Source organism: Parus major, chromosome 2 (genome assembly GCF_001522545.3).
Source record: "Parus major isolate Abel chromosome 2, Parus_major1.1, whole genome shotgun sequence".
Classification (NCBI taxonomy): Eukaryota; Metazoa; Chordata; class Aves; order Passeriformes; family Paridae; genus Parus; species Parus major.
In genome coordinates this window covers 139,518,536-139,539,732 of record NC_031769.1, presented here as the reverse complement: position 1 = coordinate 139,539,732, position 21,197 = coordinate 139,518,536, and the positions used below count along the sequence as shown (strand labels likewise).

General features: G+C 41.1%; 2 protein-coding genes across 2 annotated transcripts in view; one reads left to right on the top strand and one right to left on the bottom strand.

Moving 5' to 3' along the window:
* TMEM65 (transmembrane protein 65) overlaps positions 1-15,295 on the top strand; it is a 129,275-nt gene extending 113,980 nt beyond the window's left edge. Inside the window, exons 8-9 of the mRNA XM_019005640.2 lie at positions 9,702-9,783; positions 14,804-15,295. Coding sequence (XP_018861185.1) covers positions 9,702-9,752 — 51 coding nt within the window. The 3' untranslated portion in view covers positions 9,753-9,783; positions 14,804-15,295. The remainder of the gene's footprint in view (positions 1-9,701; positions 9,784-14,803) is intronic.
* FER1L6 (fer-1 like family member 6) overlaps positions 15,295-21,197 on the bottom strand; it is a 61,259-nt gene continuing 55,356 nt past the window's right edge. Inside the window, exons 40-41 of the mRNA XM_033519478.1 lie at positions 20,206-20,306; positions 15,295-16,043 (exon numbers count right to left, since the gene is read on the bottom strand). Of these exons, the coding sequence (XP_033375369.1) occupies positions 15,857-16,043; positions 20,206-20,306 (288 nt within the window). The 3' untranslated portion in view covers positions 15,295-15,856. The remainder of the gene's footprint in view (positions 16,044-20,205; positions 20,307-21,197) is intronic.

Below are 21,197 nucleotides of genomic sequence, written 5' to 3'. Positions count from 1 at the left end.
ATAATGCCCTGTTCTGAATTACCACAGATTATCAAATTTATTCATTGTTAGCTGCTTCATCAGAATGTTTTAGAAAACAGCATTTGTAGGACTGGAATTTTTCAGAGCCAAGATCTCTAGGTAGTAAGAAAATGTCATTCCTTTTCACTTTATTTTCAGTTTTACAATCTCGCATGATAAACAAAACAAATCACTTCTCACTCATTAATCTTCCAGTAGAGAAGACCCAAGCCATATCTCCAGAGTAAATAGTGTAAAAAGAGTCTCATAAGATTGTGAGACACCTTGTCTCAGCACAGCCAGCTGTCTTTGGCTGGGAGAAATCACAGTCATTCTGTCTTTGCCTGTACAGCCATTGGGATATACATCTTCTTGAAGCAGTTATTCCCAAATCCCATTTGAGTCCCTTGTGACAGTTGTAGTACCACAGAAACCATATATCAATGCCTTAAAGGGCCATTTTGATTTAAGTAGAGGAAATGGGGAGATAAAATATTATTTTTTTTTCCTGATTCAAGAAACACCAAATCTTAGATTTAATTTTAACGGAGTGGGAGGAGGGGTGTGCTTAAAGAATCATATCCATTTGGTTAAATTAATTATTGAGATTAAAAGCTCTGACATAAGCAGGAGAAATGAACTCATATTGGGAAGCAAATACTGTATTTGGAAATAAAGATATTTATTTGCATATATGCCATGAGAGGAAAGTAAAGGACAGATGGCTTCTTGATCATCAATTCAGTTTTCTTCTTGTCAAGTCTTACACAGATGCCAGCTTTGCAGGCCAGGTCAAAAAAAAACATAAAACAGTAAACTGAAGTGTAAAGAAGGATTGTGTTTGGTTTTTGTATCAATCTTGTGATTCTCTGTGCAGGACAGAATCAGCTCTCCCTGGGCCATGCTGGGTTTGAAATCAGTTAATTGTGTAAGCACAATTTCTGGCTATTCCAATCTCATCTTCAGAGGAGCTCATGCATAAATTCGTATCTGAATGTGAAAACAAATAAATATACAGGCAAAAACACAACATAAAAGAACTTTGAGAGGAAGTACAAAGCCCAGAGGAAAAGGATTTTTATGTCTTCTGTTCAGCCAAGTCTGAAAGCCACGTGCTGAGTGTTCCAGTGGACCAACATTATGTTACAAGGCACATAAGCTTCTCTTAGCAGGAGTAGCCAGATCTGATTGATCTCTCATCTCACAGTGCTCATGAACTGACTCAGCTGTATTACAGGATCATGCTTGCTCTTCATAAAAACACAAGCAGAACAAGCAGTTTTAGAGTTCAAGCTTTCCTTGTTGTCCAAAGGGCAGCTAGCTAGATGATTGATTTAATCCTTTGTCATCCAGAGAGATGACTTCTCTAGACCTTACCTGCTGGCCAAATGTGGAAGGAAAGACTGAGCATGAGCCTGGAAATAACTGAAATAACTGTATTTGGTATTTTCAGAAACAGGTTTCTGAAAAGATGGACATGCCTTAAAGTTCTGGTTACTGTGTTGAATCTTGCTGAGGAGTCTCTGGGGAGATGTGCTGACTTCAGCAGCAGCTGAATTGTGCTTAATTTACCAAAAGAATTATGATGGAGTATCCAATGCTGTCTCATTTTATATATATAGGCCTGTAATCATTTAAAAATGGACATGATGAGAATATGAAAGAGAACAGGGATGTCCTGTGCTGTTATATTCACTTCCTATGTCCCTGTACAGAGGAGTGATTGCCTAGACAAACCAGTGTGTGTGGGTATGTTGGTCAGTCAGCACAGGAGTAGGTGCCCACAAAGATGGAAAATCTCTGTCCTTGGAAGGTTCCAAAAATCAGCTATGCAAGGTGCTGAGAATCCTGATCTAACTTTGAAGATATCTATACTTTGAGCAGGAAGCTGGATTAGATGACTTCCAGAGGAGCCTTCCAAGATAAAAGCACACAAATCAGGAGACTGTGTGAAACTGCTAAGAAGTTTGAAAATGCAGTAAGAATAGAAGAAACCTACCTGATGTTATGAAAAGAAACAGAGTGGAAAGTTAAAAACCCAAACCTACAAACCAGATGTATAACTTTCTCTTTTTTCTGGGATAATCGACCTTTTTTCTCTGCTCCCTTTTTGAACATTTCATTGCCCTTCACCTAAACTTTGGAACATTTTTTACCTGGTCCATTGCCACTTTTGCCGATTTCCTTCCTCCTATCCTAAAAGCAAGGGAAAAGAAGGAAAAAAAAAAAAAAAGAAGAGGTTGATATTTTTAATAGCTGAATTTTCTTGCCAAAGACTGCAATGCTGCAAACTCAGAATAAAAAGTAAATTTCTCAAATTTTGGCCTCTCAAGGAATGCCAGATATTGCTCACTGAAATAAATTAGATATAAGAAAATTGGTGCTGTGAGGGAGACTTTTTTGGCATTCTGTCCCTTCTAAATCTTCAGTGCTGGAAAATTCTGAGCTCTTTTGTCCATGGTGATACATGAGGGATTAATTGATTATTTAAATGATTAATTAATGAGTTGCTTTATGATGCTGTGGGCAGTGGGTGCTGTACGACTCAGTCTGAAGCACAGTTTGGCTGAGCTGAGGGCTGTCTCAGAGGGGTGGCCCCTCAGTGCACACCTGCAGGGAAGAACCACAGCCTCCTCTTTTCTCACAAGCTCACAGGACAGGGGCACAAAGATATCAGCATTGAAGCTCCATAAAATGAGCTGTAAGAGGAGCAAGGAGGGAAGAGGAAGGAGGGAAAAGATTAGCTCCAGAGTTGAGCATTTCTCCAAGTAGTGCCTGAGAAAACACAAGGGCACCATTCTTATTTACACCTGTACCATTTGTGGAATATGATTTATGCATCACACTGAAAGTTGAGGTGTTGAGCTCAGGACTGGAGTTGGAGAGATGGGGCCAGTGCTCGAGTCCTGGTTCTGGGATAATGTGTGCCACCAGTTCCCTTCATGGACTTCAGTCAGCTATCTTTTAAGATTCTTCTGTGGTGGGTCACTCCCAGGGCTTGCTTAATGCAATATCACACTTTTTTCTTTAAAAATCCTGTGTGGATAATTCTTTAAATGTGAATTAATATGTAGCTATATCCTTTTATTATCCACTTACAATTTCCCTCTAGAAAACATAACATTAATTTCACAACCAGTATATTAATTTCTTCCACTAGTAGAAATCAGTTTCTCTTACATATTTCCTCTGTTCCAGCCTTGGAATATTTTCATGCTGCATTGACATAGATAAAAAACCCATAGCATTCTGTAGAAAATGTGGGAAAATACTAATCCTATTAAATCAAAAAATACATTAAAACAAAAACAGTTCAAAAAACCTTCACTGGCTATGGTTAGTCAAGGTGCAACCTATCACAGTGAAATGCTGGTACCATTTTATTGACTTAAATCAAAATAAAAAGAACGGAGTAAATTTTAAATGGACTCAAAAATCTTTCACCATCCACTTTTTCTGCAGAGCTGCATTTAATTAAGTCCTTCATTTGTTTTCATTCACCACTCTCTGCATAGCTGAATCACTTCCTTTTATTGCACCAGAAGAGGGGTCATGAAATAATTTATAATGATAATCAATCTTCTGCCCAGCCTGTCACAAGTAATCCACCACCAACAGAAGTGGGAGGCTGAGTTTGCACTGGAGACAGCCATTGGGGGATACTGTAATGTGGTACATTTTTTGTCTGATCTGCAAAGTTCAATTAATAATTGCTATCTGCCCTGAGGTCAGGATAAGTCATAGAATTTAGATGACCTGCAAATAAATCACATCTACCCCTTTCTTGGTCTTTGAAGTTCTCTCTGGGTGGAGTTTTTCTCCTTACTATCTCCTCTTCTGAGATTCTGCATATAATAGTCCATAAAGTCACTCTGCATTTAGGTAATAATGAAACATAAAAGAGTTAAAGAGATGTAGAAGTGTCCTGATACAATATCTTCCACTCTTCAGTGTATTGTGCACTCCCAAAGTACCTTTCAACTGGACAGCTTTAAGAACAGCCTTATAGATCCACTGGGATTAACAACTGAGAAAATAAACTGATTTCTTTGACCATTTTGTTCCTTCTCCATGGCTGGCTGCAGTACTTGGCTAAGAAACAGGGACAACAGAGCAAGTGCCTGGATCTGCCTGACTCCCCCACCTTTCCCTAAGCAATACAGCTCAGCAGGTCACACCAGAGTAATTATTAAGGTGACTTTTGCAGTTAGACTACATGGCCCCTGAGGTTACCCTGCTGCCCTGTTCAGCAGGAATGCGGTCTCAGCTGATGTATTTGGATACATTCAGAGTCAATGACTCAGAAACAATAAAAAGGTCTTGAAATATGCCAGGTTTCTATGAGGGAGCAAGCAGTAATACCCACTTCCATCCCAGGATGGGTAGGATAAGAAGCAATCAAGGAAACAGGAAAGAAATTACATATTGAAAAGCAGAAAATACTTTCTATGAGAACAACAGATGTTCTACTACCTATTCATCTGCTCTGAAGATAGAATCCTTCTAAACCCAAATTTTGCTTTGTAAGCACTTGTAAGTTTGCTCAGTTGTAACTGTTTGAGATAAAATTTTCCAGCCTGGGAAATCTCCCTGGGCCTGAGCTTTAGTGAAACTTTTAGCCCAAGTTTCAACAAAATTTTATGTTCTACCACTTCTCTTGGCTCCATTGCTAAGATGGACTGGAAGAATTTGGTTTGGGAAAATTGCAGTCTTTGCTCTTCCCAGTCATTCAATCCAAACTGGAGGAGCGACTTTAAAAAAAAACCAAAAACAAACTTCAGAACATGCCCAACAGAATTTGTATTTTGTGATTATCAAACAAAAGACACTGCTTTCAGGGAATTGAGCTCAGGCCTTAACAACTCTTCAAATAAGTGATGTTTGAGCAGGTGCTGAAGAAGTTCCTTCTATTGATACCTTTAACAGTATGAGAAAGGCTCAGAAGATCTTTAAAGATTCACATGTGGCTTTTTTTCCCTTGTAAACTAAGTGAAAAAGTGCTGCAAGTGTGGCTACATCTCCAATAATTGGTATAGAACCTATCTCAGGCCCTTACCTCTGCTTACTTCAAACACTCTTCTTGAATTTGGAAACTGAGATGAAGCACAAACCTTTGCCATCTATTTGATGCCAGTCTGCCAGGATCACTAAACCAGCTGTTCCTATTGCCAGAGTGCTGGAGAAAGCTTCTGCACCTTCACCTGCCTGAGGGGAGAGGGCATTCACACCCTGTCAGCCTTTCTGAGCAGGATCTGCTCCCTGCTGCTATTCGTGGAACCAGCATCCAGCTTCTGGGCTGGTCCCATGATGAAATGGGCTTTTTTCATACACCTATTTGCTCCACAGTTTAATTCTTCAGCTAGTTAGCTTTAATAATAGTAATTAGCAGATTGGAAGAGCCTACTCAACCTCTGAAGTCTCTGCAATGAATTTCCTGCTGTTGAAGCACAGCAATGCCCTGAACCCCTGACAGGAATGCAAGAAATATCTGTATCAGAACAGCTGTGAAAATGTGACAATGGCATCGCCATTTGAAGAGAAAAAAACAGATATCTGATATTGTCCAAAAGAGATTGATGGAAAGGTGCTGCAATGATATCAGGATAATGGTATTTTTTCTTGGTCAAATAGGTGACATAATTCCTACTTTCTTCATGTTATCTCAGATAGGTCATGTCCAAGCATTGGCTGAGATGAGACAGTGTAGCCCATGTGAGGAGAGAGAGATATACCTGCTGGGCCTGGGCAGTGATCTGGCACAATTAAAATAGAAAAGAAATCCTGTAGGAGGAAAGACACAAGTGTTTTGAAGACTGCCTCGCATCAAACTTTTCATTCCCTTGGACAAGGGAGGCATGTGCCAAGAGCAGACAATGACAGGAGGGTGCTGGAGCTGGAAGCTGTCCCCCAGGTGCTGGAGAGGGACTTCTGTCTGGGAGCTGGCACTGGGAAAAACTGTTCAGTGAGCTGTCTTAGAAGCTCTGCAGGAGGCACAGTGTCCTGGGTGGCAGGTCCCAGTGGTACTGCCTGTGCACATCTCTAACTCCCCTGATGCACAGGCTGCTCACTTTCCCAAGACTTCTCACAAGGCAAGGCAGAGATGGGAGCATGACAGGTTTAGTTCAGCCAAGCCAAATTAAGGTAGCTGCACTTGAAGTAGGGAAAAAGATGATAGAAGAGAAAGACAGAATAAATTAACCCAAACTTAGTTAAATGAACCCAACCTCAGATCCCACCTGTGCAGAAACATTCCTGCCTGGTAGTTGCTGAGATGCCCTGAGGCTCTGAATGGAAAGGAGTTCAGGCACTGACACTCCTCTTTCTGAGTGCTGCTATTCAGTGTTGAACCCTAAAGGGTCTGAACTCTGACATCTTAGCCCTGACCAAACACCTTCCATCCCTCCTGTGGTGGCTGTGACTGAACTCTCTCTTGCTCTTTTTATCTGTGATGGGCCTCCTTTCCAGCTGCATTTGAATTCTGCTTGCTGAATCTTCCCTGTGGCAGGAAGACAGCATTGGTGGCTCAGATTGTTGTTATATTGTGAAATACACAAACAAAAGCCAGCCTCAGAAACTCAGTCTTGGACAGATGGTGTGCAAATGTATCAGCAATCTTGCCCTCCTAGGCAGCCCCTCAGTTCTAGAGTCTTCTTAGGCTGAGGCTTCCTTTTGAATTCCTATGACTCACGCCTTGTAAGATGCATTTATTGTACCGACACCATGGGAAGCTTTATCTCTCTACAGAGACTGAGAGCTGTATCACTAATGCAGAGGTTGGAGTTGTGCAAACTGCTCATTCCCACACCTGCCCACATACCTCTCAAAGAGAGCCTGCTGGGAAGTCAATATCTATTTCTTTATTGTGCTGTGGGGTACAGAGGAAGCAGCTGAAAGGTTTTTCATTACCCTGGTCACTACCAGAGACCAAAATTTTTCCTTGATTTATTTTTTTTTTATTATTTTTCCTTGTTTGACGGTGTGCTTCCCTCTCCTCTTTTCCTGCTTATGCAATAGCCACTGGTGGTGGTCATGAAGGCCATGTCTGCCTTACAGAGAACAACAAAATAATTAAGGGCCATAAATCTTGTTCAACAGCTAAGGACTAGTTGAGCATGTGCCAACCCAAAATAGAGTGGGTGTGTAAATATGGCTAAGTCAATCACCCTACTCCATAAATAGCAGGCAGCCCAGGGTCCATTGAATTCTTCTGCAGGGCAGCAGGCTGCATGGCACCATCTCCCCTTGTGTAGGGATGTTTCTCAAGGTTACTTCTCGAGGCTGACAGGTGCTTGAATGCTAAACTTTGAAATCTTACCTAAGGGATATAAAGAATTGATTGTGCCTCTAGATATAAATGGTTGACTGAGTCTGGGACTAAACTTGGATCTAGCTGCACCTATATTCCTATCTCATAACCATGAAGGTTTGATTGATAGGTTTGTTGAAATAGCTTGTTCTGGGTCAGTGCTGCTGCACAATCTGAACTCAGGACTCTCTCTCCTCTCACTCTGAATTGCTCTGCTGTGTACTGTTTGTTCCTTCTTCCAGCATTGAAATGTTCTTGACTAGGAGGGTTCAATTCTGCAGCTATTGACTGCTAAAAAAGCTTTGTGGCATCTTCTGCCCCATCTCAGTATGTTGCATAAGGTGTCATTTGCAGCCAAAGCTCATATCCAGGCTTGGATGAGCATCTGCAGATCTGGTGAGGATGGGCTGGTGAGGTCCTTGCATCAGGTGTTGCAGGAGGGGTGGTGGGGTGAGCACAGGCAGCTGCCTCTGCTGCTCTGCTCTGCCTCCAGTGCCTGCCCCACCCTACCTGTGCAAACGGGGCATCTCGTGGGAGCCCTGCCCTCATGTCCCCAAGCCACCCACTGCTTCAGAATTGCACCCTGAGAGAGCCTGATGGGAGAAACTGATCTCCAGGGCTGCAGTCACACTGCAGGAGTTTAGAGAAGGTTTTTGGTTTTTTTTCCAGAGAGGTTTTTTTGGGGCTTTTTTTTCCCTAGCCCTCATGATGAGTCCTGCACTACAAAAGTCTGAAAATGTGAAATACTGAAGCTACTTGCAGCTTTTTTAATAGTGGAGCATTTGATCACAGTGGCCCTCTCTTTACTGTGTGTTCTGTTTCCTCTAACACACAAAACTATGAGAAGCACATATATTTGCTGAGAGCCAACAGAAGATTTTTTCCAAAGCCTTCTCAGCAAAGTTACACTCAGTCTGCTGAATGTTTGAAGTCCAGCAATCTCAAGCCTCACACACCAGAAACACAATTCCCACTGTGTTCAACAAGTGCAGTACTGCTTTCCTGTGTGATGCTTTGACACAGAGTCATTTCAGTTTAATATTTAAGATGTGCCAGGGATGATTGACCACACAAACCATATTGTCTGCTAATGAGTTAATTGAGCATGAATGCTATGGCATCCCAGTGTTTCAGGGGCTCTTCTCTGATTGTGGGTCTCATCATCAGGGCTTTGCAAGATGTGAGCAGGATGCATTCCAGCTGCACACAGCAGATGCCTTGCAAATGCAGACATGTCGCTTTTCAGTGAAGTATGTAAAGTAAAACCAACTCACAAGGATTCTTGAATAAAAGACCTTATTGCCCTGTGATTACAGGTATTTTGATGGATTAAAAGAAAGGAGATCACAGTCATGCACCTTCATAAATCAAAGCCTGGTAAAAGCTTTGAGTTAATGTAATTATAAGCAGTACAATCAAAGAGCTGTCCCATATGAAGTACTTGCCAGCTGCCCCAGGTTAAAAGAACAGCTTTTGTTGACAAGTTTGCCTTGCTCTCTCAAAAGCACTAAAAAACCCCATACTGCGTGTTTTTCTGATACAGGGATCATCATTTATTTAATTAGGTTACAAGAGAAACTGCCAGTAGTTTTGAATCAAATATAGCCTTTGAAAAACTTGTTAAATATACTGAACTGCCTACAGACCCATGGAGCTGAGATGAGACCAGGTCATGTAGGATTGAGCTACTGCTGTCAGACACTGACCCTGATCAATGCTGAGGAGCCTCGGCATCATCAGAGCCTGCCCTCAACCACACATCCCACAGGGCAGCCTGCTCCACTTGATAAGCCTGCTCCTGTCAGGATCAAGCTGCTCTGAAACCTGGAGGTAGAAAGATCACCTGTGAAATTTGGAGCTGGTTCCTCCTTTATGCTTCTGCTGTGGGTTGGAATGCACAGGAGCTGGGTTCCAAGTCTGGGTCTGATTTGTGCTGCCAAACCTGATCATAAAATGAATTTTCTGAAACTAAATTTCACTTTTTCCCAAGCAGACAAGTTTTCCAGTCCCGAGGACTGCAAAGATGTGAACCACCCAATTTTATATTTTAATTTACAGCCAATACCTGAAGAAAGTCAAAAATACAGGCTCAGTAATTAACATGTTGTGGGTACTTGGCCTCACAGGAAGCAATGATGAGCACAGATAAACCAGATGTGCATTTGCTTTTCATTGCTTGTGGAAGAAGAGCTTGTTCCATCAGTATTTAAAATTAAAGAAGAACCCAAGAGGTTGCTTTCTTCCGAAGAGGGAATGACTTATCTGCTCTTGCAGTAGTGGGAACAGGTGGCACAGGGGAGAAGAAACAGGAGTTTTAGAAGGCCACTTGGCAATGGTGAGTGTTTAATTTTAGTAGTGAGTGAGAGCTGATTTGGAAACCTTGTCTTGTGATCAGGGACTGCAAGAAAAACTTCGTGCCCTTGAAGGATGCAGAGGAGAGGTCTGAAGGCAAGGAGCCACCCAAAGGTAATTAACAGGTAGGATTCATATCACTTGCTCTGCTTGTCCTTCAGCCCCATTGGATGGGTTCAATTAACAAAGCAAGGTGTGATCAGCAGGGCTTGTTAAATATTGCAGCCATTATAAGACCAGACTCAAACAGAGAACTGATATTTCTCTCACAAGGTGTCAGTCCCCAAACCTGTCTGGGACTCCTCAAGATGCTCATGGGGACTCATGAGGAACTTCCTTGCAGGATAGCAAAAAGAATGGGAGTAAATTCAAAGTCAAACCTGTCACTTTTTTGTGAAGCTAATGAAATGTAAGTGATTGCAGCAACCAGGGTTTAGTTTTGTGTGTAGCAAGATCATTTTCTTCCCATGAATAAATTAGCATATCTGAATAGTAACCAAGTGGAACAACCTTTCAGGCATTTATCAGATCTCTTTTATTCTGTGCCTAAAAAGGTTCTGTGTATGGCATAAACAATGGACTACCTGGGGTCTGCCACAGACTGAGATGCTACAGGGAATTAAATCAGCACCCCAGTGACCCCAGGGGCAAGAGATCCTCTTTGGCTCCAATGGGAAGACCACCTTGAACAACCTAACATCTGCCAGCAGATAATTTGCCCAATGTAGCAATAAAGGCTTTGGCAGCAGGGAGTTCAGCTACCCAAGATCTCACACTTTGGAGTGTGTTTATGATGCAGGCTCCAAAAGATTGATGGAAGAGCTCAGCTGCTTCTGGGTGGGCAGATGACTTTGATGGCTCACAGTCCAGCCAGAGACATTAAAACCAAGTTCTCATCAGTCTCTGCTTCCCTTTCCATAAATCCAGCTGACTTCTCAAACCACTAAATGGAAATAGAATCACTAAAGCTGATCTATAAAATTTCAGCTCCCAGATTAGAGCTATTTGTGGGAAAGTGAGGTTTTTGGAAATAAAGATGTTTTGGCTCTTGACTTGAGGGTCTATATGGGCTCTAAAGTCACTTGAATTTTAGAGAACTGTAATAGGATTTGAACTACAAATATAGTTCTTCCCAAGCTTTCCCTTTTTATCTGCCTGCATGACCTTTGGTTTTACAAACTAAAAATGACCTGACCATCTCCCCATCATAGATGTTACAAAAAAGAAACAAATATGCCAACAAAACATCCCAGCTTCACCTTCAAGGCTGAAAAGACTTTCCTGTTCAGAACTCCAACAACTATTTTTACAGCACATGTGTTGACTGCACACTGCAAAGGTCTGTGGTGGGCATGTCCTTAAAGGACATATCTGTCACCAGTGACAGATATTGACTTAGGATCACACAGACAGCACTGGTTGAGGCAGATATTCAACTTTCTTAGGGTTCTATCATGGCCCTGGGAGGGAAAATCAGAATGTCTGGCTTTGAAACCCATCCTCCGTATTGTCACATTTTAAATACCCAATCCTTAAGTGCTCCTCACAAATGGCTACTGCAGCTCCTTGTGCCAAGAACAGGAAGACCTGGCCATGGTACATCAAAATCCAGTTTCCAGAGCCATGAATGAATCCACTTTATGGTCATAGGTGCTGGTGGAATATCGGTGTGAGCAGCTCACACAGCATCATCAGCATTCAGTCAAAGTACAGCTTGGGACTGCAATCCATCTCGAAGATAAGGAAGGGGAAGAAATGCACTAACTGAGCAGAACCAATCTTCCTAAACGATTGCTCTTATTATTGCTCTTTTCTTAACATATTGACTTTTCTGTACTGTATTCATCACAGTTGTGTACCACACACTAAAACAGCCTTTGAAGCTGCTGTAGTGTAGCACTTTTGCACAGGCTGTGTGCATCCATCTGCATGGTGGGTACCAGGTCAAAGGCAAAGCTGCTCTCTTGGATGAAACTATTCACACACCAAGAGTCAAGAGCATAATGATAGTGTCAAGAAGCTTTTGAAAAGTGTTTTGTTAAGTGCTTTGGTGAGGTTTTATTGCTATGGCTAATTAAAAGTTCATCACAAGCGCTAAGTGCAGCCAATGTTTATTTGCAGTATGGTCATATTGACAGGTCAGTGCTTTGTCAGTATATTAGAATTGTGTGCTGGTTTCTGGAGAGGATTAACTATTGCTTATCTGTCAGGAAAAAGAAACATCACTAGCAAATAAGTTAGCAAACAAACAAATCCTTGTCTCTTGTGTTGTATCAGCCTTTGTATTTGGCTCTTTTCCTAATATTTTTCTAAAATCTGGCATTTCAGTAGCAAAGTTTTTTTTATATTTTGCAGTGCAAAGATAACCAGTGTGTGCCAGCATGCTTTGGGCATGACAAACCTACCTGGATTTTCTTGTGCCTGAAATATGTCCCTTGGCCTAGCAGGGGCTTGCTGCTCATGGGTACAAGATGCCTTGATCCAGGATGAAGAATGGAGAGGCAGGGCTTCCAAACGAGGCTGCAGGACCATCTGTAGCCACTTAGGCTGGAGGAAAATGGGTGAAGGATGCGTCTGAGATGTGGTGTCTCAGGGTAGCTGATTGCTCTAGTTCAGGGATTGAGGGCACACAGAGACCCTCAATTAATGAGAACTTCAGAGTATGACAAAGAACTAAAGGTAAAAGAATCTACTGGAAGAAGGTGGTTACAGTATAACTATATTGCTTGACCATCCCACCTCGAAGTGTAGACATCTGGCAGGTTTCTTGTCTGTATTTGTTATATTTTGTTATATATATCTTACAGTATTTCCTAATTTTCAGTAATTCTCAGTTTTGCCCACTAGTGGATACAAAATTTCTGTATGTGCCTGTCGTAAAAGACATTTGGGAAAGAAGTCTTACAGCACCTGTTTATACCACCTGCAGGTCTGCCGTGTTTTCAGTATCTGAATGGTGAGGGAAAATGCAGGCTGCACATGGACATGTAAATTGGAGGTGATTTCCCTCCCCTCTGTCAGTCTCCCCTTCACTCCAACTTCTGAGGCAGCAGCTGCCTGCAGTGCACTTGCAGCTTTCCAGCTGCTCCCTGGCAGGAGCCAGCTGCTGGGAAAAGAGCAAGAGGAGGAGGCACTGCTGGGAGCAGCATTTTCTTGTGCTGGTGGGCCAAGCACAGCCCTTTAGAGGAGCTGCCATATGAAAAAAGCTCTAAGCTGTGGTGGGCAGGTGATTCTGGAAGAGCAGCGTGTTGGAATTAGGCAGTAATGAGCTGTCAGTGTCATCAGAGAGCTCAGCCAGGGCCACTCTCCAGTCAGAGGGAGGGAAGGAACATCCATAAATCTTTCTGACTTGTTCCTAAAGAAGGCGGCCTCTGTTCCTGATGTGAAGTCCTGGAGCCAAGGCAGAGCATCCAGGAAGCAGACACAGAGTTTCTGCTAATCAGTGTAGCTCTGATTAGTCTTCATAGCTGCTTACAGAAGGGCTTAAAAGAGAGGCTGTCTGGAAGAGTTTTATAAATTATCCTTTCTCCATCAAAAATACATGAAAATTTATTTATTTGCTTTTGAGAAAGAGATTAATTAGAAAATGGAAAAAAGAGGTGGCTGTCATATACAAAATATCTGGTAGGCTGGAACCAGATCTTGGGTTGAGCTCTTCCCCAGTCACAAATAGCTGATAAAAAAAGTATAAATTAGTCTGGAAGGAGACAGTGCTCTGAACTTTGGAGCTGATGGCAGGCAGGCTATTCAGCCAAGAAGATAAAAATCCCTTTGGAGCTGGCACACAGAGCAATGAGGAGCTCTGCCTGGTAACCAAAAATCTTTCTGTGACTAATATGTGAAGAAAGCAAATTCTTGTATCACTTTGTCAAGTGCTTTCTTTCTTCCAAATATAAAAGTCATTTTAACATAGTCATTAGTCACTATGAGACCAATCTGCTGGGTCCAGTGCAGTTTGCAAACTGGGAGCAAAGCACAGAATATTCTGCAAGAATCAGGACAGAGCAGACCACAGTCCAGCACCTGACACAGTCCAAGGCAGCAAGAACAAACAGAGTAAGGACAGATGAACAAAACAGCTGCCATGCAGCATCAGGACCTCTGACCTGACACAATGGAAAAAATTCAGATTCATTGCCTTTTTGGCCGTCTCAACATACTCCAGTCATAAATATTTAGCTCTCATCTTTTGCACCAGAATAGTGCATTATCTGGTCTCACTGGAGCTTTTAAATTTCATTTCCAAAATTCATGGTATAATGAAACATATTAGGAGAAACAACAATTTTTTTTCTGTTTTGTACAGGCTCAGTTGCAAAATAGCACAAAACTGAAAAATGTCTTTTCAGAGGGGTATGTCACACATGATGTGTGAGCAGAGACTGAACCAGACAATGGGCTGGTGCAGAGGGATATGAGATGAAGAGGTACTCAAGGGTGATCAGCACCTTTCCACATCACTGTCTTGCTACATTAAACTGGGGCAGATTTAACCATGTAATTGTGTTTTAATTTCTTGGTCAAAATAATAACTTCTAAAGGAAAATAGAACAGAAAAACTCATCCACTGTGGTCCTTTGCCACAAGTCTAGTTGTAATAAAGTCACTCACATATCCAAATAATTTAGTTATATTTATTGTATACTTAGAAGATGAAATTTAGAAGAAAATGGAGTGATGATCTGCTGGATGGAATGGGGATAGGATGCTTTCAGCTTGCCTTTAGTCATCTGCCTCTGTCATCAATGGAATGGGGAAGAGGCACTTTGAGAGCAAGTTGTCCCTTCCAAAAGAAGCCTCTAAAATGCTTTTCAAAAGTGAGGTGTCTTGTGTGTGGAAGTTTCACTGATATTCATTTTCCAGACTAATAACTGTGTTGTAGGCCAGAGAGCACAAAGGCTCATTGCACAGCCTTAGCAGGCCAGGGACAAGCAGTACCAAACAAACTTCCCTTAGAAGTGGCTTCTGAGAATTATCAAGGTGCCTGCTTTTCTGTTCCTGCACCCTGAGCTTGGCAGAATTATCAGCATTTATAGGATCTCTTTGTCTTGTGTTTTGATACTTTGAAATGTGCAAAGGGTGCTCACACTTTGTGTGAGGGATGTGTGTTGAAAAGCGTTTTCACAAAGGTTGTCTTTACAACAGGTCTAACTGTGGGTGACACTGGAGGAGATTTGGATGGCTGTTTCAAATTCATAACCACTCATCTGAAGGCCAGATGGAATCACTGAATTATCAAGCCTTGCCTTGTGCATGACACATTTTATGTGTTCTTAAGTAGGATTTTCACATTGATAACTGTGTAAGGTTTTATTCCTTGTTATCTTTAATACTCCATGGTTTGTTCCATTCTGCAGCCCTTGTCTTTTCCATTGCTCTTTGCCTTTGCTTTTCAAGCAATAGGATTTTCCCTGTTCCCTATAAGAATCATCAGTTTCCACAATGCTCATGGATGAGTCTTCATCTTCCTGATCCCTCTCCTCCAGAGACCACCAGCACTTTCAAATTGCAGCTGGAAAAAGTTATTTCAATCTCTGCTACTACATCCCTGTCCCTGGCATTTTGCTCATTTATGAGTGTGTGAGATGTTTTTGTAGAGCACAGCATTTTTACTGAGAGGTGCAGAATGAATTCTACATGACACCAAATGAGACAACTTAACCTTAGAGTTCTTTTAATAATACCTTTTATGTAAAAATAATCATGCCAGTATAAGGTTATTGAAAAACAATTAAAAGAATTACTTACACAACTATGCAAAGAATGTACTATACATTTATCTTTGTGTAAAGATTTTGACCTTAATATTTAATCATTCATCTGTAATAATAAATACTTGACTGAGGAATTAATTTCTGCATGGCATCGAAGAATTTACTCTTAAATTCAGTTTTAGATGCATAACAGCACTTCAATAATAATGTCAATAAAGCTGCAGCAGTAATGATATACATCATTAATATATATCATTCATGTACATTAATGTACATGAATGATAATGCACATTAAGGATAGGTCTGAATGAGCATTCAAAGAAAACATTCCAATATTCTGAGAATATTCTGAGAGCTCCAATTTCTGATGTGAATTGTTACTTTTCTTTTTACAAGGAATGAGAAGTATTTCAGGTTAATGAATTCTTTTTGCCTGACTTATTTTTAGCAGAAGTTTTCTTTTTGATTGACTGAGAGACATGATCTACCCTTTTCCTGTAACTATCCTTTCACTGATTGCACCTGGCAGTGTGTAGATAAAGAGAACCAGGAAGATAACGAGAATAAGCAGAATTATGCCAATGATGATGTACTTCTTGTAATTCCTCCAGATCAGGTGATACAAACACTTGAAAGGGTTTACAAACCAAGAGAAGGACGTGTCTGGTCGGCTAAAGGGGAAGAAAGAAAAAGAAAATCTTTTGTTAAGGCAGATCCATCTCTTTCCAAAATTATCCCACTGCAAAGTCCCACTGCAAAATATATATATTTGAGACTAAAAAGGACCTTTAGCTCCTTGGAACCCACTACAGTGATTAGAGGGAATGTCCACAAGCTATTGGGTTCCTTTTCTTCCACCCGTTCCTGAACCAAGCTCCACACACAACCTGTAATGAAATTCCAGCGCACACATCATAAATACTTCAATTATAGGGTTCAAAATTGAAAACAAGATAATGATAAACCCTAAAGAAGAAACACATTCATCATAAACTTGAGTACAAAAGTTTTCTAATAATTTCAAGGAATTTAGCATCACAATAGTTGTAATGAGCCACTACAAAAAATCTGATTGCACAGTGATAGTCACGGTGCCATAATAACCAGAACCAGCTCAGGTTGGGCATGTGGCCCAAAATGGTGTATTTGCAGAAGGAAATTTGAAACAGGCCTCATGAAAACAGGAGATGATTAAATGAAACCCAGATGGTTTGTCTGTGTACATAAAGAAGAACCACCCTCTTCCAGTGAAAATATCTGCAACCCACAATCCAAGTTTTTCCCATGTTGCCTCATGTTGTGTTCTCCTCCATACCCAGAAGTTTCTTCACACTGTACAAGAGAGCTAACTGCATAAAGAGAGGGAAACAATGTTCTGTTTAGGAAAAATGTAGGCCTGGTCCCTCCTCTGGCATCAGCCCCAGACTGGGAGGGCACTCTGCTGCTGCTCCAACAGCCTTACCAAGACAGCTTTCTCAGTGGGATGAATGCAGTGGTGTTGGGCAACATTAACACCTGCAGAACTGGGGCGGGTTGTCTTTTTTATCCAATGTCACTGTAATTGTGCAGGTGGCACAGCAATAAGGAGAATAAAATTAAAAGGGTCACAAAAAGCTGTGGCCATGTCTCAGTCCAGAAAGGCTTTCCAGGAATTTAAACATTGTCTTAGTTATCTGGTGAACTCAGCATTCAGCCAGTGGAAGTGAATGCTGATGTGGCAGAAAGTCTGTAAATGTAAAAAGCCAACTGAATATCTCTTAATGAAAGACTGGGTTTTTTATTGAGGAAGAAATGATTCAGAAATACACCATCAAATTAGCCCTCCAAGTTAAAAGGAATTATTAAAAAACTGGACACTTGCTACGTGAGTAGCAAGACCCTTAGTCTGCATGTACCAACTGCTGAGGACTTTTCATAACCTTTAAGAGCTGGGGGGAAAAAAAAAAAAAAAGCAAAAAAAAGCCAGACTGTTGCTTATTTAATTTGTTTCCTTTGCAACATAGGCAATAGAACTCATTATCAGTTATAGTGGTGTATTTATTATAATAGACTGCATCCGGAAAGGCATCATGTCTTGATCAGCAGAATTGAAGAGATGAATAACCTCATAGTGCTTTGGCCAGCAGGAAATTACACTCATTGAGCCTTATTCTTTGTTTGCATGTTTCTCTCTGTACTTCACAGACATTTAATCTTTGTCCACCTTTGCTCAGGTACATTAAGGAGTCTTCTACTGTCTATAGCTCCTAGCAAATAATTTTTTGTTTTGAAATTATTTTGTTTCTTAATTAAAAAGAATAATATCACAAAAAAAAATCTAAAAAATTCTCTGCTTCTCTGGGTGTTCCTACATGATGAGCAAAAAAACTAGAGTGAATCTACAGTACTGGCATAGAGATCTGGAGGTCCTGAGAAAAGAGGTCCTTGAGATCCACTCCTTCCTGAAGAAAATTCACTTGAAGAGTCAAATAAATTATTTTTTACGTCCCAGCTGATTGTGAGTACTCTACATGTATGAACCACATATTGCATCACCTGGGGGCACTGAGCTGGCAAACTTTAATATCTTTAAACTTTAATGAAACTGAGGCATGCTATGTCTTCAACTGTTCGTTTATTTTCTTTCCAGTGAGTGAGTGTCTAGCTAAAATAATTCTTACTATTTACATGCTAATATTGCTTTGCAACCTTAGGATTTATTCTGCCCAACTTTAGACCCTAGGTTCTCAGTCTGGTCCTTCATGGGCTGTCTGCATGGGGAGAGGAAAGACCTTAAGGAGGCCAAGTCATCTCTTTCCCCAGCTCATGTCTTAGCATATGTGTGCTACGTAAATGGGATGACTCTCCCACCATGAGCAGCTACAAAAGGAGCCTGAATGTTTTGCTTCTGAGATGGGTATTGTCAAATGACACTATTCCCACTCTACTTTTGATTTACTTGAGGCATATATGTCAACTGAGAGTAGAATTATGTTGAGCCGTATGTTGGCTGTGTATTCACACCACAAAAACCATTGATTACTCAGTGCAAGATCTGAAGGAAGACTGGTTTTGAGGCTTCTGGGTCAAAACACCTCCAGGGTGTGCAGCAGAAAAGAGGCCACCAGGCTGGTAACAACTTATTTTCCCAGCAGCACATTTGCAGATAAAATTCCCTTGAGCTGAAAACACAGGGAGCCCTAGGCAGCCATGGGTGTGTGGGCTGGGTCTCAAAAAAATGAGAGGAAAATGACACAGTGCCTTGTGCATCCTGTTGACAACCTTCTGGATATGTAATCCTTCTATTACTCTTGACACTCCTCCTTTAAACTCCCTAGGCTGATTGCTTTCCACCACACGTATTTCAGAGCTATCCCAGTCCTTTCTCCTCTGAAAGAGGTACTTTAGTTTCTATTACTGTGAATCCTCCAAGCAGACACCTGTCAGGCAAAGCTCCTCCTGCCTTTGGGTAAAAGTGCTGAGTGAAGTGATTGATTCAAGTCTTTCCAAGTTCACAGTTTTAAACAATGCTCTGATACCTCTGATCTGATAATTCCTTTAGGCTCCTTCCTCCTTTCTCATGTTTATCCTGAGATGTATCTCAAATGAACAAAATTAAACAGAATGTGTAATGATTACCATTATGAGTAGCAACTGAATTTTAGAAGCTTTGGTAGTAGAAAACATAAAATCAATTTCTCTCACTCTTTTTTTTTTTTTTTTTTTTTTTTTCCCAGCTCACAAAAAGCTGCTCAAGTGTTTTAGTAGAACAAAGCACTTGAGCCAAAATAGATTAAAAGTACTTTTTTTCTAAATGCAAAAAACTCAGCTGATACATTTTTAATGTGGCAAATACTGAAAGATAAACTGCTCTTTCTAGATCATTTGCCTTTGTTAAAACCCTTAAATGCCCTAATTAAAAAGTCTTATGATGAAAAATAAGTGTCTTCATTCTTTGAGTGTGAAGTACAATAAAATTACAAGTCACATCCTTCGTGTGTCTAAGGAAGGGCAATGATGCTGGTGAAAGGTCTGGAGCATAAGTCTTGTGAGGAGCAGCTGAGGGAACTAGAGTTGTTCATCCTGGAGAAAAGAAGGCTTCAGAGGAGACTTTATTACTCTTTACAACCACCTGAAAGGAGGCTGCAGCCAGGTAGGATTTGGTCTCTTCTCCCAACTACCGAATGACAGGATGAGAGGAAAGAAATAACCTCAGGTTGCTCCAAGGAGGGTTTAGACCATGTATTAGTGAAAAATTTACTAACCAAAAGAGCTGTCAAGCATTGGAACAGGCTTCCCAGGGAAGTGGTGGAGTCACCATTCCTGGAGGTATTTAAAAGACGTAATGCTTAGAAACAGGAGTTAGTGATGGACTTGGAAGTGCTGGATTAATGGTTGGACTCAATGATTTTAAAGATCATTTCCAACCTAAATGATTCCATTATTAATGTAATAAATATAATCCATCTAATCTTTACAGGTGACTAAACTGATATGTTGACTCTATGTGTAAGCAATGATGATTTAAGATGTTTTCACATGCCAGGTCAGCCATGAAATGAGCTCATGTGTGAATTCCAGCTGAGAACAAATGCTCAGCAATGCAATTTATTTGGGCTTCTAGAGGAAGACATTTCAGCAAACCTGGAAGGTGCTGCCAGCAGCAGTGCCAGCCAATGTCCCAGGACATGCACAAGCTGGACAAATTACCTGCTGAAGGTTGCAGCAGGAAAGAGAAGAAAATCCAGGAGACAAGTGAGGAGGTGCCCTGCAAGGGGGTCAGGTGGTTGCCCTTCCCCATCTGCTGCTGAGTGCCCCTGCCCCAGCATGTTTAATGAGTATGCTCCTACTCACTTGGGTTTTTCCAAGGGCTCAGGCTCCTTTCGAGCTTTGCCTACTGGATTCTTCTCAGCTTCTTCTGCAGTGACCAAGTGAAACTCTGCTTCCACCTTCCCCTGGATCAGAGAGAGAATACATAAGCATCCAGTCCTGGGTTATTATCACTAATTCACAGCAGGATTTGTCTTATGGAGAAATGATGGAACCAATTGAGTGCAAAGGAAATTGATTGAAGAAAATAAGATGGTCTTTGCAGTTGAAAATAAAGCACAAAGGAAAACCCAGGTACAGATTGCTGACTTATGCTCAAGGACTGAAGGAAAGAGAGGTCAGATACTTTCTTCCACACCCATAAATATATTTTCTGCTTCTTAAATTATAATGTAATTAATCTGAGAAGACATGTCTTCTATCTATCACACATCCTGGCAGAGCTGAATGTCTGAGCTGGAAGCTGTGTTGCTGACATGGACCAGATGTAATCCATCACCAGGGGAAATTCAGCCAGTCTCAAGTGCTGGAGACATTGAGCTGTAGGGTCTCAGCCCACAAAAGGAAGATGGAATTTAAGGATTCCAGTTACAATTCAGAGTGGATAAATCAAATCAGCTTTATAGAATCTGTGATGGATGAAAACCAGACAAATGACTTTACATGTATTTGTGATTTTCCTACCCTATACCTTTGTGGGCGGTATTAATCTGAAGTGTTGATCTATGCCCACTGGCTGTGATTCAGCACAGAACTGTGCTGAAAGGAGGATGCCAATAAAAGTCATGAATGTGGAAGCAAGGGAGAGAACAAATTATACTGGGAGAAAGGGAATCAATTGTACTAGAGTTGAAAATAGGGAAATAAATCTGGGATTTGGAAGTGGAGTTCATTCACTAAGTCCATGGAAAGTACACAGTCAGCTTCAAGCTGAGTAAGGCAATGAACTTGAAGATGGCACTTTTCATTAAAACATTATTTTTGCTGAAAAATGACAGAAATGTAAAGGAATTGTG